General features: G+C 40.4%; 1 protein-coding gene across 2 annotated transcripts in view; it reads right to left on the bottom strand.

Moving 5' to 3' along the window:
- The window catches only part of USP24 (ubiquitin specific peptidase 24), a 132,880-nt gene that overhangs the window by 63,784 nt on the left and 53,633 nt on the right, over positions 1–15,463 (bottom strand). For both annotated transcript variants that reach the window (XM_026498002.4, XM_044383841.3), the window contains exons 17-28: positions 11,140–11,247; positions 10,318–10,467; positions 9,570–9,701; positions 8,614–8,725; positions 7,457–7,533; positions 6,282–6,422; positions 6,070–6,123; positions 4,926–5,041; positions 1,922–1,988; positions 1,692–1,802; positions 910–1,008; positions 642–815 (exon numbers count right to left, since the gene is read on the bottom strand). In XM_026498002.4, the coding sequence (XP_026353787.2) occupies positions 642–815; positions 910–1,008; positions 1,692–1,802; positions 1,922–1,988; positions 4,926–5,041; positions 6,070–6,123; positions 6,282–6,422; positions 7,457–7,533; positions 8,614–8,725; positions 9,570–9,701; positions 10,318–10,467; positions 11,140–11,247 (1,341 nt within the window). The remainder of the gene's footprint in view (positions 1–641; positions 816–909; positions 1,009–1,691; positions 1,803–1,921; positions 1,989–4,925; positions 5,042–6,069; positions 6,124–6,281; positions 6,423–7,456; positions 7,534–8,613; positions 8,726–9,569; positions 9,702–10,317; positions 10,468–11,139; positions 11,248–15,463) is intronic.

Genomic DNA, 15,463 nt, shown 5'->3' with positions numbered 1-15,463 from the left:
CAAAGCCCTGGGGGCGTCTGGGTGGCTCAGTTGTTAAGCAACTGCCTTCAGCTCAGGTCATGATCCTGGAGTCCCGGGTTCGAGTCCCGCATTATCAGCAGGGAGTCTGCTTCTCCCTCTGACCCTCGCCCCTCTCATGCTCTCTCTCTCTCTCAAATAAATAAATAAAATCTTTAAAAATAAATAAGTAAAAGCCCAGGCCGCTGGGCGCTGTACACAGAAGAGACTGAACCGGTGTAAGGGCAGACAGGGCTGTGAGAGCAGGTAGGCACTGCTCTAACACTTCTGGTGAGGCATGACGGCTGCCTGGACCCGTGTGAAAGCCATGGAGGCAGACAAGAGTAGCCAGATTCTAGATGTCTGTTAAAGGCAGAGTCAAGGATCTCTGGACTCGCTTGGCTCTCCCCTCCTCTCCGGCTCCTCTGTCATCTCCCCCCTGGGTCCTCTTCACCCTCCATCTCTACACAGAGGAGTTCCCTGGCTCAGTGCTCTCCTCTGTCTACGCTTGTCCCCTTATGAGGAACCTCATCAGCCAGGACTTGTCTGTCAGAAAAGGACCCAGTCACCCACGCCTAGACGGGCCGAAGGCACAAGCAGGACGATGACCAACTCGGACTTGCCAGCGGCCTGGCGGCCAGTACCTGCTCCATGGCGTACGAGGAGCTGAAGACCCCACTGCCGCTGCTGCTGGAGCTGGTAGAGGAGTCCGCGGAGCTCCCAGATGGGGTCCCACTGCCTGAAGTCTTCACTGTGAGGATCTGTTCGTCAGAAAAGCCCAGCTGGTGGAGGAGCTTTTGGTCTTTATTCACCGTCAGCTGCAAAAAGCAGTTTCTTAATTAGCGGGAGGGAAAGGAGGACGAAGGTGTGGTTGTCAGGCTGAAGGGCCGCAAACGGCCGGTGCAGACCTACCAGACTATCGTTGGTAAAAATCTGTATGTTGTCCACAGGCGAGCACAACTGCTTGGCTATCTTCCACCGCACACTCCCTATGGTCTCATTACTGTGAGCCTGCATGATGAAATCAAACACCGCTTGCGAGGAGGGACTGGGTACCAGATGCTGTTCCAGAAGCTGGGAACACAGCAGAGACCCCACAGACAAGAATCCCCACCGGGGAGGCTCCCCTTCCACAGTAATTCAGTGTCCATTTTCCCACCCCCGTCCTCGCCATCTCTCGAGAATCAAATCGCAAGTCCTTCTGCTGCGGAGTGCCCAGGCTCTCCCGTTCTCTCCACGCCCCACCACCAGCTACCCTGCGTGTCACCGAACAAGCCACGCAAGTCCCACGGCAGGGCCTCTGTTCCTGCTGCTCCCTTTGCTTGCAATGTTCTTCCCCAGAAATGGCTTGCTGTCACTTCATTTCATCTTTGCTCAAATGTCGCCACTTCAGAGAGAACTTCCCTGCCCATCTCTTCATGACATTTCACACAGACGCATCACTTTCTCCAAATTATCCAGCTTTATTCTTGCTCATTCTTTATAACACTCATCACCACCTGATGTTACAGCACATGCTTACTTACGGGCCTGCTTCTGCCCCATCACCTCCCTTTCGCTGCAGGTGGTTAGCCTGAATCTGCTGACCAAACAGCTTGCAGGACAGTTGCTCGTGCAGCCATCCCAACCCTCAGTGCTCTCGCGAAAGTAACAAGACGATACAAGAATGGCTCCAGGGCTCAGCGTAAACCTACCTCGACGGTGAAGGTATCTTTGGTAGACTCGTACGTAACATTGAGAGTTAAAAGATGTCCATGAAACGAGGCACCATGAGGTAGAATAGTTCGTGGAACGGAGTAAAAATCCTTGGGAAAGATGTAAGTCAAACCAGTCAGACGCACAGCATCACTGAAACGTCTCAGAAATACACACCTGACACGAGTCCAATGGCACCACTGGAAAGTGGCTTTAAAGAGAGACTCACCTCTATAGTGATCACATAGCGCTCTGCCAGAAGCAGCAACCTCTCGATTATTACCAGTTTAGTGGATCTATGGATTAAAAAAAATTTTTTTGGAACATATTTGAAGTGAATTGCTTGATTCCAGTCTGCTTCACCAAAACCACACAGTTTGAGCACTCACTGGTCAAAGGGTGACATTTGCAGAGACTAAATTTCCACCCAAGGGAGGGTGGCCCAACCAGCTCACGGCTGGAACGCACCCACAGAGTCAGGGAGGACGAGCACCTCCGTGTGTCCTCTCCTTTCTTTGTAAACAGCTGTTCCGTAAAGAGAGGACCTGGGTCTCCAGGTCTATTTGTCCATCAAGCCACCAAGAATGAACTATCAGTGAGTTTGAGTCTCATAATCTTACAACTAAAATATGCCACATAATCCAGTTAACACGGACTCTCACCAAGTTTTGAACTGCCTGAAAATCAGAAGAGAAACGCAAACCAGTAAGTCTACCACAAATAACGCTTGCTGTTTTAATGAGCCTGAGAATGAGGAGGAAGTGAAGGACAAACAATTGTTCATCTGGTTTAAATGAATATCCCATATAGGTAAAACATACAGGCATAAGAAGTTATTATTCCACTGGTTTTCAAAGTATTTAAGAAACCAACACGAATCGGCAGACAACTATCTCTAGAACAGGCAAAATATGGCCAAGAAGTGTGGGGCTCTGGCACTCCCGAAAATGAGCCCTGAGGTCCCTTTTGGTCAGACTTAGGGAATAGTACTTATTATCTGAATTCACAGGACTCTGACATTCAGAAGCTTATACATTCACAGCTCCATATTTTATGAAAGAAAACATTACACATGTTAACACGGAGAGATGAAAATCCAAGTGTCCCTAATTTAAGCATGTGTTATTCCAGAAAGTCTAGGCATTTCAAATAGGGTATTTCTAAATCTGAAAAAAGGTACTACCATTTTCTAACAATTGGTCTGGTCTGCCGATGAGCAGGATCGGAAATTTCACTTGAAAAAGAGTGGTTAAACACATTCTAAAAGTCCTGTTGAACACGTTTAACAGAGTTCCAAAGCCTTTTAGGCTATGGGTAAGACTACAATTTGATACTGAGATGGAAAATCTTTAGGAGATATCTAAGTGCTAATAATAAATGAATGAGTGAGCTTAATTATGCCTCAGTAACGAATTAAATCACAGACAGCACTGTAGAACACTGTGGAGATGAGAGCAAAACTCCTCCCCCTCAAAAGGGCGAACAATTACAGTCACTGAGAAGTTCTTTCAAAACCAGTAAAATAAGATCAACTGCAATGTCCTGGTTCAAATGCAATTTTGAAATTATACATTCCTATTAACAGTGTTTAGAGTTTATAACAAGAATAGTTAAAAACTATCCTGTAGTTTTGCTCTGTAGTCATTCAAACATGAACTGATTCAGGATCAAAATCACTTAATAAAAAGAGAAAAACAAAAAACACACTAATTTAAAGATGTTGCAGTTTGGAAATCCCAATGCAATAGTTCATCAACGCATTTCTATTCTGGTTTGTCAGACAAATGAAACATTAAGGACCTAGGCAGAGATGGGCCACGTCTTACAAACATGTAATTAGGAATTCTCAATACACATTCTCAATGAAAGTCTATTTGAAATACACTTCCATCAATGTGGGAATGCAAAGGTCATGTTAGTGTTCTTATCATGAGCTGAATCTATAATCACTTTCTACCATTTTAACCATTTTTTGTAAGATTGTATTTTTAAGTAATCTCTACACCGAACATGGGGTTCAAACTTACAACCCCAAGATCAAGAGTAGCATGCTCTACCAACTGAGCCAGCCAGGGGCCCCACTTTCTGGCATTTTAAAAAGAGCTCCAAGAGGGTTGAGTTTTATTAGCATCTCTCATGTTAATAAAATATTTCTACCCAGTACTCAACTCATTTCTTTAAAAAAGATGAAGACTGTAAGGATATATTGTTTTGATTCCTTTTCTAAAGGAAGACTTTAAAAAGAAAAAAGAACTGTAAATAAAAATGAACAACACACACACACTTTCCAAGAGTAGAGAAAAAAAATCTGAGGACCTACCACTAGAGGGCAGCAGAGTAAGCCTTGTTCTGAGCACCTGCCAAGGTTTCTTGGGCACCACTGGTTTGGGGCTGCTGACTAAGCATGAAGGGCTTGTAAAACCTCACAGGAGCATTTGAGTTCCTTCAGCCTATTGTTTCTGAATAACTCATCTGCGTTCCTTACCGTATCAAACAACTACAGCAAATCCTGAACTCAGATTTCACTGGTAACATCCGAAAACACTAAACACAGCAATGTGATGAGACGTCAGTTCAAAGTTTGAACACGAATATGTGGCAATAAAGTTCTTATTAAAACTTATTCTGAAAAATAATTTTAAGTAAATAATATTTTAACTATGATGATGTTATAATGCACAATGTTAATTAACCATCATCTTCCATTTCATTTTGCTTATGCTGTTAATGTCCTGGATTTGGGCACAAGGAGAAAGGTTATGTCTAAGTCAGTAAATATTTCAAACTTGAAAAAATTGCTCTTTGTATCTGTAGTCTGTTGCAAAGAGTAGGCCACTCCTGTTATACAGAGTCAAAGTAAAACAATTTAAATACAAAAAAACACAAAACAAAACAATAGAAGATGTCCACTAGGCAGAGGGGAGGGACAGAGCAATACTTGGGTGGTGGTGATGATGACCTACAGATCTTCAGGGAAAAAAAATACAGATTTGGGGAAGTATGATGGGGTCATACAATTTCTCAGGATAGGACTATTGCAAAAATTATGACATAAAAGGAGGAAATCCACAATTGAGACATCTCCAGAAAAAGCAGCCAGTTATTTTTTATTTTTTCAAGCTGATAAATATATATATATAAATATATATTATATACATATACATACATGTAATATTATATATATATTTATTTCTGCATCATGCAAGGATATGCCGTAATTTCTGCACACTCACCTATATGGAGACTGGACTGATGTTGCTACAGTTGGCATAGCAGTCGCTGTAAGCATTTTTGTTGCTCTGGTTACAGCATGCGTCAGAGTGGGGCCACCAAGTGCTGAACTGGCTGCCTACGAAATAGGAAACAATCACTCCCTATCAGGGTCTCTCAAATCTTGGCCCTACTGCTACTTTGGGCTGGAAACTTTTTGTTGGAGGGTTTTCCTGGGCTTTTGCAGGATGTTTGGCAACATCTCTGACCTCCAGTCACTACCCACCTACCACAAGGTACCAGGGGGACCTCTCTGGCTGTGACAACCATAAAGGTCTCCGGACGTTGCCAAATGATCTCCAGGAGGCAAAAGGACCCCGAGTTGAGAACTACTGTTCTACATATGTTAAAACTTAAATGGTACCTCATTTAAGGTACTTGAATATTTTAAATATTTTCTTATGATGACATATCTGGATGGGAGTCACAACTTGGAAAAGCCTGTACAGATTTGAGCACGTATTCGTCATCAGAAGGTTTAATTTATTGACATTTGCGGGCAGCAGCATATGTTTTTGGAATACTCTCCATTAGATATAAATTAAGCACAAATTAAGAATGAAATGACTGTTTAATGCTTTAACCATCATGCTGGAGATAAGGCACTGGAAATAGATGTGAGCACACAGCAGGCTTCTAATGGACAAAGACCACCAACACCACCAACTACTGAGTGTCCTGCTAGGGCCTTGATAGCATTTAAGATATAGTCTTGGGTGAAAATGGGGAAGGGCAGGAAAAGTAAGTTCTTTCATGAAACTCCTGGGCAGAAAGAGAAAAAGGAGAAAAGAATCTATTAGAAATGCGGAATGTATAGCAGACCCGTTTTCTGAAGACAGTTCCTATACCCCAGAACTGGGGGTGGGTGGAGTGGAGAGGAGCGGTGGTGGAAAGAGAAGGAAAGCTTTCCTATAAAGGACATTTCTGTACTGGGGGAATCAAGGCAAATGTCTGTTCCCTATGTGACAATAAGGTACTGCTGACAAATTCGTCAGTAGAATCCAGCCACAAGTATCGATATTTTACATGATCCCGACATAAAATTATAAAAGGAAAAACATCAAAGCATTTATTTCAAAAATAGGTTAAATGAAATTTACTACTCACTTCTAATCTTGTGTAACAATCAGCAATAAATTTCTTATGTAATGATACAGAATCCTAAAAGAGACAAAAGAAATTAAAATTAGTCTGACATTCAGTTGCAATCATTATTAAGAGCACAACAATAAAATAAAAAAGCCAATTTTCAGGCACACCAAGGGTCAGAACTTATCGATAAAAATATATAATCTTCTGTTCTGTGCACGAGCACCCACCTTCTTTAATCTAGGATTTAGGTTAATGTAACTATAGTTTATGATTAACTGAATAGCTTCATTAGCAATTTCTTCATCAGGTGATTCCATGGCTATTTTCCAAATGAAATCCATTCCTATCAATTCCAGCTTTTCTACATACTGTTCGAAAGAAAAAAAAAATTGGATAGCACACCACGGTCATAAAATTACAGACAATTATTTTCTATTATGTCACTCATTCACACCTTTCAGTTTAATATGAGTTAAGGCTGCAAAAACCAAGCTACATACGAGGGCACTATTGTAATGATTTGGAACTTTAAAACAAAGGAAAAAAAACACCACAGAAACACTGGGCTATGTCCACGGCAACAAGAATAGATATGGAGAGTTTTCTCCAGATATTCCTAAACCCAAGCTGGAAATATACCCAAACATGCTACAGAAGTGGAAACGCACAGGACTGAGGTGGGCACCATCTTCAGGAGCTCTTCTCCAAAAGGCAAGAGAGCCAGGCCAGAAGTGGTGAATAACCCTTAAGGCTCAATCTGGTCTTCCCAAAGCTCCGTTCAAGTGACAGGATCCAGGCCTTAGACATTTCGTAAAAATTCTTACCATCCGGGAAGCCAGGTCTTGAATCAAGAGAGTTATGTCTTAGAAAAGACAGTTATTTTTTGTCTTTCATTCTTTTAAGGTGCATATGTAAATATAAACATACGCTATATACTTTCTATGGACCCTCACTTTCCTGCTTCATGGACTGTTCCTAAAATTTTCTCCCCGAATCCCTGCCACTGCGATGATCTGAAGATTCACCTTTAGAATTAAAGATGTTGTTATTTTTTAGGAACATGTCTGTTACTGGATCTGAGGAGTCGGAAGCTTCGATGAAATGATCCCTACTGCATTCACCTAGCCCAGGAGGCTGCTGGCTGCCCCAGGTCAGCAAGAAGCATGGAGGGATCTGAGAGTCAACTGTGCTCTCGCAGGCAGCTGGCGAGCGACTGTTGCTGTGCTGGAAAGGGGGGCCTCCATGACGCTCTAAGAGAAGCCCTGTCGTCAGTGCAGAAGACGGCAGTGGAGGAGATGCCCATTCTTTAATAAAAGTCATGTTTTCTCTCAATTACAACACCTTTTTTGCTGTGTTTTACTAGACCATCCAAATTACCTAGATTTCAGAATGACGTACTCACCAGTTGAGCTCCTTGTCGTTTCAATCGATGATCACAAAGATTCACATTTTCAAAAAAAGTCTTAAATAAGTTAAAACCTGAAATTACAGAAGGTCAGATAAATTCATGCGCTCTGAATACCATAGATAATCAAGGAAAAGACTCAAAGTACATCAAGAGCCAAATGTAAAACTCTTAGGACAAAACAGACCTAAATCTTCAAGACCTCAAAATCAGGCAATGGTTTGTTAGATATGGTACCAAAAGCACAAAAACACCAGAAAAAACCCATAAATTGGACCTCATCAAAATGAGAACTTTGTGCTTCAAAGGACTAGAGTGTGAAAAGACTCCCCACTGGATGCGACAAAATATTTGCAAATCGTGTATCTGATGAGGAGTTACTCTGCAGAAATACAGCTCAACACCAGAAGGACAACCCAACTCATAGTGGGCGAGAGGTTTGAACAGACATTTCTCCACAGAATGTACACAGAGAGTCAATGAACACATGCACAGATGCTCAATATCATCGGTCATCCGGGAAATGCAGACCGAAACCATGAGAGAACACCTGACACACACCAGGATGGCAAGAGTAAAGATGACAGTAACAAGAGCTGGTGAAGATGGGAAGGAACTGAAACCCTCAGATGTTGCTGGGAAGAATATAAAATAGTGCAGCCCCTTTGCAAAACAGTTCGACAGTTTTTTAAATGTTAGTTCCAGGATACAATTTCACTCCTCGGTATACAACCAAAAAAAAAAGAAAACTAATGTCCACACAAGAACTTGTACATAAATGCTTACAGCAGTGTTACTAATCATAGCCAAAGAGTGAGAACAACCCAATGTCCATCAACTGATGAATGGATAAATAAAATGTGGTATATTCATACAATGGAGTAGCATTTAGCCATAAAATGGAATGAAGTACTGATACATGCTACCATTTGACAGTTTGAGCTACTGGGCCATATAATTTGAAATTAATCATATGATACCATTCACATAAAAGGGAACTTATCCGTGTATATAAACATGTTTATATAGATGTAAAGAAAAGTCCAGAAAGATATTCCAGACTGTTCAGTTGCTTCTGAGAAATGGACTTAGAGGGAAAGGAAAGAATAAAATTTCTTAAAGAAATGAAAAAAGATTTTAAGTTGTTTTCCTACCATTCATTGTGATTTCATATGACTCCAATTTAAGAATTTTCTCCTTGAAAAGCTGCTGCTGAACATCACTCTCGAGATCATGCTGCCCTTTTGTAAACCATTCAAAACACATCTGTGGATCAAGACAAATGTTACCCTATAACTAAAATCCATTTCAGGCAAATACAGATTCCAAAGTGGGAGAGTGAGGATAAGTCACGTTTAAATCTTCAAAAATATTTATTGACGAAATACCACTGAAAACTGAAATGCCTGGTAGTCTGGAGCTAAATAAAGCAGTTCTAGCAACCTTTCCCCCAGATAATGCAAATATAAACTCACACTGTTCAATGGAGCTTAAACTTGGGCTTCTCCACTAACGTTTATTAACAAGCTTGCTATGTGCCAGCCACTGTGCTAGGCAAGGGGATATATGCGGTCCTTTCAACAATGCTACGAAGCAGTTACAATTCTGTCAAATGAGATGAGCAAACAGCAATTCATCGTTAAAATATGCCAAGTCAGGTGTTCTGCTCCTGGTTTAATCTACTTTCAGCTGCTTAATTATAGTTTAAAAAATCTGTCTAGGCATTTATTCTTCCTTGTGTTTCTGGGGTACAACATCATTAAAGGAACTCAGTTTCTGGTTGGTAACTTGACATTAGTTCCAGGGAAGGGAGAAAACATATGAGACACACCAAGAATTCTGTAGCTGTGCTCACTCTGAATTCGGTTTTATCCAGAATGGTATAAAAATTAGTGAAGAACTTATATATTTAGGTCATAGATATATATTCTATAAAATATTTTTTCAGCACTTACAGTTCCTGGCCTGTTAGTATAAATGTATGCTTTAGAAATTGACAAGTGTTTAGAATTAAAGATGTGAGACCCGCAAAAAATATGAGACACACCGAAAAGGTAAAATATTTAAGTCCCACTTCTGCCTTATTTTATTCATAATACCATCTTCTTACCTCTCTATCTAATTCACAAACATCCTGGCCAGTCACAAGACACTCCCAGATTTCCTTGGCACGATTCCAACCCAGATACAGAGTAGCTTCTTGCAAGAAAAATGCTAGAAATTTTAGATGGGCCTCTAAATACTGCAAAGAGAAGTAATGCTAATTAGTTAACTCCAGGCATTCCTACCTAAAAGTAAAATTAAAAACAAATTTTTTAAATTAAAAAACAGAGTTCTACCTAATGCTTTCTCATGTCATTTAGGGTAAAATAAATGGGAGACATCTGTTTGTAAGCTGACGACACAATGTCAAGTCTATTACCAATTCCAGCTCACTTAGGATGTCAGTAAAATATCATTTCAGCAATCTCAAGTAAAACACCACAAACTCACAAGTAGTGAGATAAGATTTTTTCTAATTTTTAAAAACAATGTTCCTAATCAGTTGATTTAAGAAACAAAACAATTCCCCACAGAACTGGCAACTATTATTTCCGATGAAAGACCAAAGAAAGATGGTTTTCTTTATCACAGGCAATTTTTAGGTGATTTACTGAAAGATTTACCCAGAAATAACAATTTTCTCAACTTTTATTTTTAAATGATTATAGTCAAAACACAAAACTGTTCCATCACTACAAAGACAGCTCATGCCACGTCTTTTCGAGTGACACCCAACAAATATTATTTTTATAGTTCAGGTGCAAAAAGCCAAACGAATGCGGTAAATCACGACACAAAAGCGCAATGCCGGATACCTCCCGGTAAGTGTATCGGCCGTCCACCAGTGTTGAACCAGTTAAGCCTCCGGGTCCAGCCACAGCGGCTGCAAGTCGATGACAGGCTATCAAACTCCCCGTTACCAATTTCACGATTTCAAAATTTTTCTTCAAGTCTTGAATAATGCTCTTGGCAAAAACAACAAAGAGAGAAGTGGTATGAGAATCTGCAGTGATTTGTCAGTTTAACACAAGCTTGTTTTAGCACGTGGGCCTAGGTGAGTGAAGGAGAGAGAATCTAAGGATTTCTTCACTCCCGTCCCTACACTAAAGCAAATAAAATCATCTAGTAGGCACATAGCTAGAATTAAGGGCATTAATAAACTTCCCTGCTCATTTTTTTTCTTCTAGAGTTTTTTTTTTTTTTTTTTGTCTTTTAAGGCGACTTTCCACAGAACTATTTCACTGCTTGTGTACTTTTCCAGATCTTTCTTCTGAAGTCTCTCCCACTAAGGAAGCTCCGGGTCCTTAAACGATCTAATCTTCCTGAGATCAAATGTCTTTACATCTTTCCAAACACATTTCCAAAACACCATTTTAACTTTTAAAAACTGGCGTAATCACTTCAATAAATTAAGGAAATAAAAAGGGAATGAGTTCGGGATAGACCAAAAGAAAAGCTCCAACGAAATGAAAGCAGAATGATGTTTAAACAAGATTATTAGAGAATATAAATGAACTATATTAATAATCATAAAAACGTAAAATAGGGACTATAAAACTCAGCAATCTCTTTATGTTTTGTTATTCTAAGAGCTGTGTGTGTAACTGTATAATCATCAAATAGGACTCTTCTCTTACCTTGTCTTGCTTTTGATAGGTCTGTTTTATAAACGAGCGGGTGATCTCGTGGAGCTGACGCAAAGCTGGCACCACCCATACAAACTGGGGATTACTGAGCTGAGATGACTAGAGTTAAAAAGAAGTTACATCAGTTAAACCTAGAAATAAACGGCAGGCTAGAATTATTAGCTATAAAAATTTCCCAAGTCAATTAGGTTTCATGGCTACACATTCTATTATTTTTCTCTTCAAACTGCTCATTTAGAGCTCATCTCCATGCATTCATAATTCAGTCTGCAACTTCTTATTCTGCATGCAATTCCCTAAGGCCAAGAACCGCAAACAGGAGTGGATGTGAAGTGACAGTCAATGTGTAAGGGTACATCAGCAAAAAACAGACGACAAGGAATTAGCAACTTCAGAGGATAGATTAAGTAGCACAGGCTGCTAGGACATGTTGACGGAACGAAATAAACTGATGGCCAAAATTTACCTTGGATAATACTGAGCTGGCTGATAAGTAAAATGGTATTAAAATATGATTTTCTGTAATTATATGATTAAGACACCAATGATATGATCAAGATACAAATAGTGGTCTAAATATTAAAGAAAGTACTCATGACCTGCTTGTACGTCCTAGTTAAAACAATTTTGCAAGAGAGAATTTTATTTTTATTATTACAGCCACTTTACATTTAGACTATGTTTCTTTCATAAGACTTTCAAATGTTATTTCTGAAACTGGTACACGACAATCCAGATCTTTCATTGTACATATCTGAAAAGTCTGATGTTCGTGAAACAATCTTTAAAAAGACAACTGCTCTGTAATACATAGCATCTTTTGAACTAAGACATTTGTAAAATCTGGAAGACTGTCCGTTTAACACTATTAATCAAATGATCGATTAGGTGTCTAAAAAACTGAGTTCAAGTTTTAAGTCCTTAGCCTTTATTTTAAAGGCTGAAATTTGCTTTTGTTTTTAAGGCCTTCTTCCTTCTTCAAGTGCTTCTGTAAGATGAAAACCTCTATGCGGTAGAAAATACTCTTGAAAAATATACTTTCTGTCTCTGGCAGGAAAACATCGTCCTACCGAATATGTAGATTAGCGAGAGCTACTGCCAGAAACGATACTGGCTTTCCTGAGGCTGAGCCAATCGATCAGCAAATACCGTACTTCCTGGATTCTAAGATACAGGTTTTATAAATTTCAACGTTTCTGAAATGGACGCTTCTTACAACTGTCAAAAGTAACTCAGCAGCCATTAGGGGTAGGAGTAACTCTTGACGCAGCTGTCCTTACCTGAGGACGTGTACCCTTTAGCTGCACAGGAAAGGTATTTGTTCATCCACCTATCGTTTTAGTTGTGACTTCATTTAAAGAGCACCAAACAAGGATGGCTTTTTAACTTCTCTTTAGATCGCGATCTGTTACTTAAACTCTTCTCAAACAGATGGCTCTATGGTAAAACACTGACTAGCCTGTTGTGTCTGTCAAGTCAAAAGCAAAGAAAACTGCCCGTGGTCTCCGTCTCAAGCATTTCTCACAGCTGGGAGAATCTGGTGTGACAGACTCAGACCCTGTGAAGGGCCTTGTCACCCAGCACTAAGTCTCTGGCCAAAGGTGCACCCATCATTTGAGAGAAGCCGTTTATCCTGTAGTATACACAATGCAACTCGATTAAGGGAAAAAAGCAGCTCGAGTTTTGCAAAAAAAGGACAAGGACACAAAATTCCGTATTCTTTCACATGCCTCAAAATTATCCAGTCACTCCTAGAGATTTCAGTGGTCAAAATCATTACTCTAGATGATGAAAAGCACTGTGCCGGTGGAGCTCTGCATACTGGTCAAAGGGGGGCTTACATTCAAACTCTGAGCGGGAATTTAAACAAATGAATGGGGGCAAAAGTAAGAGGTGTGATTTCTTTTTTTCTTCTTTGAAAACTTATTAGGTCTGTGATGCAGGTTGCAAACACGGGCATCTTAGAATTAGAGAAATAAGGTATATATTAAAGGCCAACTATTTTGCAAGACTACCTACATATTTCAGCTAAAATATAAAGGCTGCAAAATGACGAAGAATAAAACTCTAAGGGCTTAAGTCCAAACTGATATCTACCAAAACGATTATAAACACTAGGATATAAGTATGAACACTTCAGCAAATAATTGGATATATTAAAAAAAGCATCATTATGACAGACTAAATCAAGTATGGCTAGATTATTTTTATTTAACATAGAAAATCATCCTCTGAAAATCGCTCGCTATCCAATAAAATTAAGGAAATCATATAAAATCGAAATTTAAAAAGTATTTCTGATATAATCTCCGTAAAGTCTAGCAAACAGGAAAGATGTTATTTATTTCATCATATCTATGACACTATGCTGTTAAGTTACAAGAAAAATTTAAATTATTTTTCTCTAGTTACCAAAGGGGCAAGAGACTATGGTGAACAATTAAAATGAGCATGTTTGATAATGCCTGGTAATGGAGCTGAGGTTTCATAAGGGGGAGGTAACGGTATGTCCAAATTAGACACTCAATGTTAGATGAAGGCTCGGAGGTCAGCTGGTGCAGCCTGCAAACCTAAGCCTAAATCCTCACTCATTTTTGTTAAATGACTCTTCTCCTAGTGTCTCCTGCAATGAGGAACTCAGGAGGCAGTGCATTCGACGGCAGACTGTTCTCACAGAAAGTGCACTGCCCTCTCATACTGAAACATGCCTCCCGCGACTTCTTGGGAGACATAAAAAGTCAATGGAATCAAACTTCTCTATCACACTCTAAGTCTCCGAAGAACACGTTCATATTCTTTCTTGAATTCTCTTCTCAAAGCTGAACATCCCCACTTTTTCATCTGCCTTATTTTTCCAGACCTAGCCATTTATCTCGATTCTAAGTACCAATTTTTGCGCGGAGGACATTTTTAAAAAAGCATTTCCTCCTGTGCTAACCACGTTACTGTGAGACTGTCCTGAGGACATCTTGCTACTTTTGCTTTCAATTACACATTTAGCAAGTAGAGGCCACTCCACTCTGGGTAAGTAATGATTTTACTGTCCTCAACAGGGTGAAGGGGAGGAATCAGAGGAAGGGACGGGCATCTACTCAGAAGCTGCCAGGCGCTGTGCAGGGGGAAGCCTGAAGAGAATGACTTAGGGAATACGCAAACACTGCTACTTGAGTAAAAATGACTTTTTTGGTTTTTTAGTAAATCTTTTTTTTTTTTTTTGGATGAGTACATTTAAAATTTTTAATTGAAGGAAAAAAGAAGTGAAATAAGAGGGAGAGGGTTGGGGGTAAACAGTGGAAGGTATAAAGGAAGCAAAGGAAAGAGGACCAAGGGAGCCAAGGGTATCCTGGCAGAATCTACAGAAATAAAGTTAAGAAATAAAGGTCAGAATTTCTGAACACAACAGTGGAATTTGGGAATTTTAAGAGTGTCAAAAGCAGAGGGAAGGAGAATCAGTTGGGGGGAACAGAGAGGTAGCTGAGGGTGGGAGGGGAGTAAGAGGTGGGTGATCTTGTCTTACCCTTTGCTTAGTTTCTGTGTAGCCTGGCAGGGAGACATAATCCCCAGTCAGCCCACCTTGCTGCCTGGCAGGAAAGGGCATAGCATAGAAAAACACCTTTAGTGGCAGTATATAACTCACCCCCCTGCCTGGAGTCATATCCAGGGGGCTTTGATCTTCCCACTGCCCCCCTCAGCCTTGTGTACTTTCAGAGAGTATCTGCGAGAGCACTCAGTTCACTAGAAAGTGCTATGTAAATGCAAGGTATTGTTATTTGGAACGAAATAATGGTCCATCAGAATTTCTGTACTGGGAGCAGTGGGAGATAAAAAAGGAAGAGTACTCCTTTCAAGTCTCACAAAATGACTGCGAAAATCGCCCTGCTGCTCTTTGAGTTCTGTCACAGAACAACAGGCATGAATGAAGTGACTGCGGAGAGGCAGCAAAGACGCAGGGAAGCCGCTGACCTGACCGGGAGAGCTAAGGAACGCTGAGCCTGAGCCGCAACAAGGAAGGGACAGACAGTGGGAAGGGGTTTCTGCTTTTAAAAGCCATTTCCCTGGAGGGAGGGAACAGTCTCTTTGGGGCGGACCCCTCACATTTATAAAGAAATGTACCCGTTACTGAGAAGAAAAAACTGTTTTTCTATAGATACCCTTTTCCTCTTGCTGTCACTACTGATCTAAACTCCTTACATAACTCTGGATGAGGTCCAAGTGTCAAGACAGAGCCTGCGATAAATCACCCGAACTGCTGAGCTGAGAAAACGGGAAAAATCCAAACTGTATCTGAGGATGACAGCAATGCCGTTGAACTAAA

Source organism: Ursus arctos, unplaced genomic scaffold (genome assembly GCF_023065955.2).
Source record: "Ursus arctos isolate Adak ecotype North America unplaced genomic scaffold, UrsArc2.0 scaffold_12, whole genome shotgun sequence".
NCBI lineage: Eukaryota > Metazoa > Chordata > Mammalia > Carnivora > Ursidae > Ursus > Ursus arctos.
Note: the sequence above shows the minus strand (reverse complement) of the source record. Positions and strands in the feature narration are given on the sequence as shown.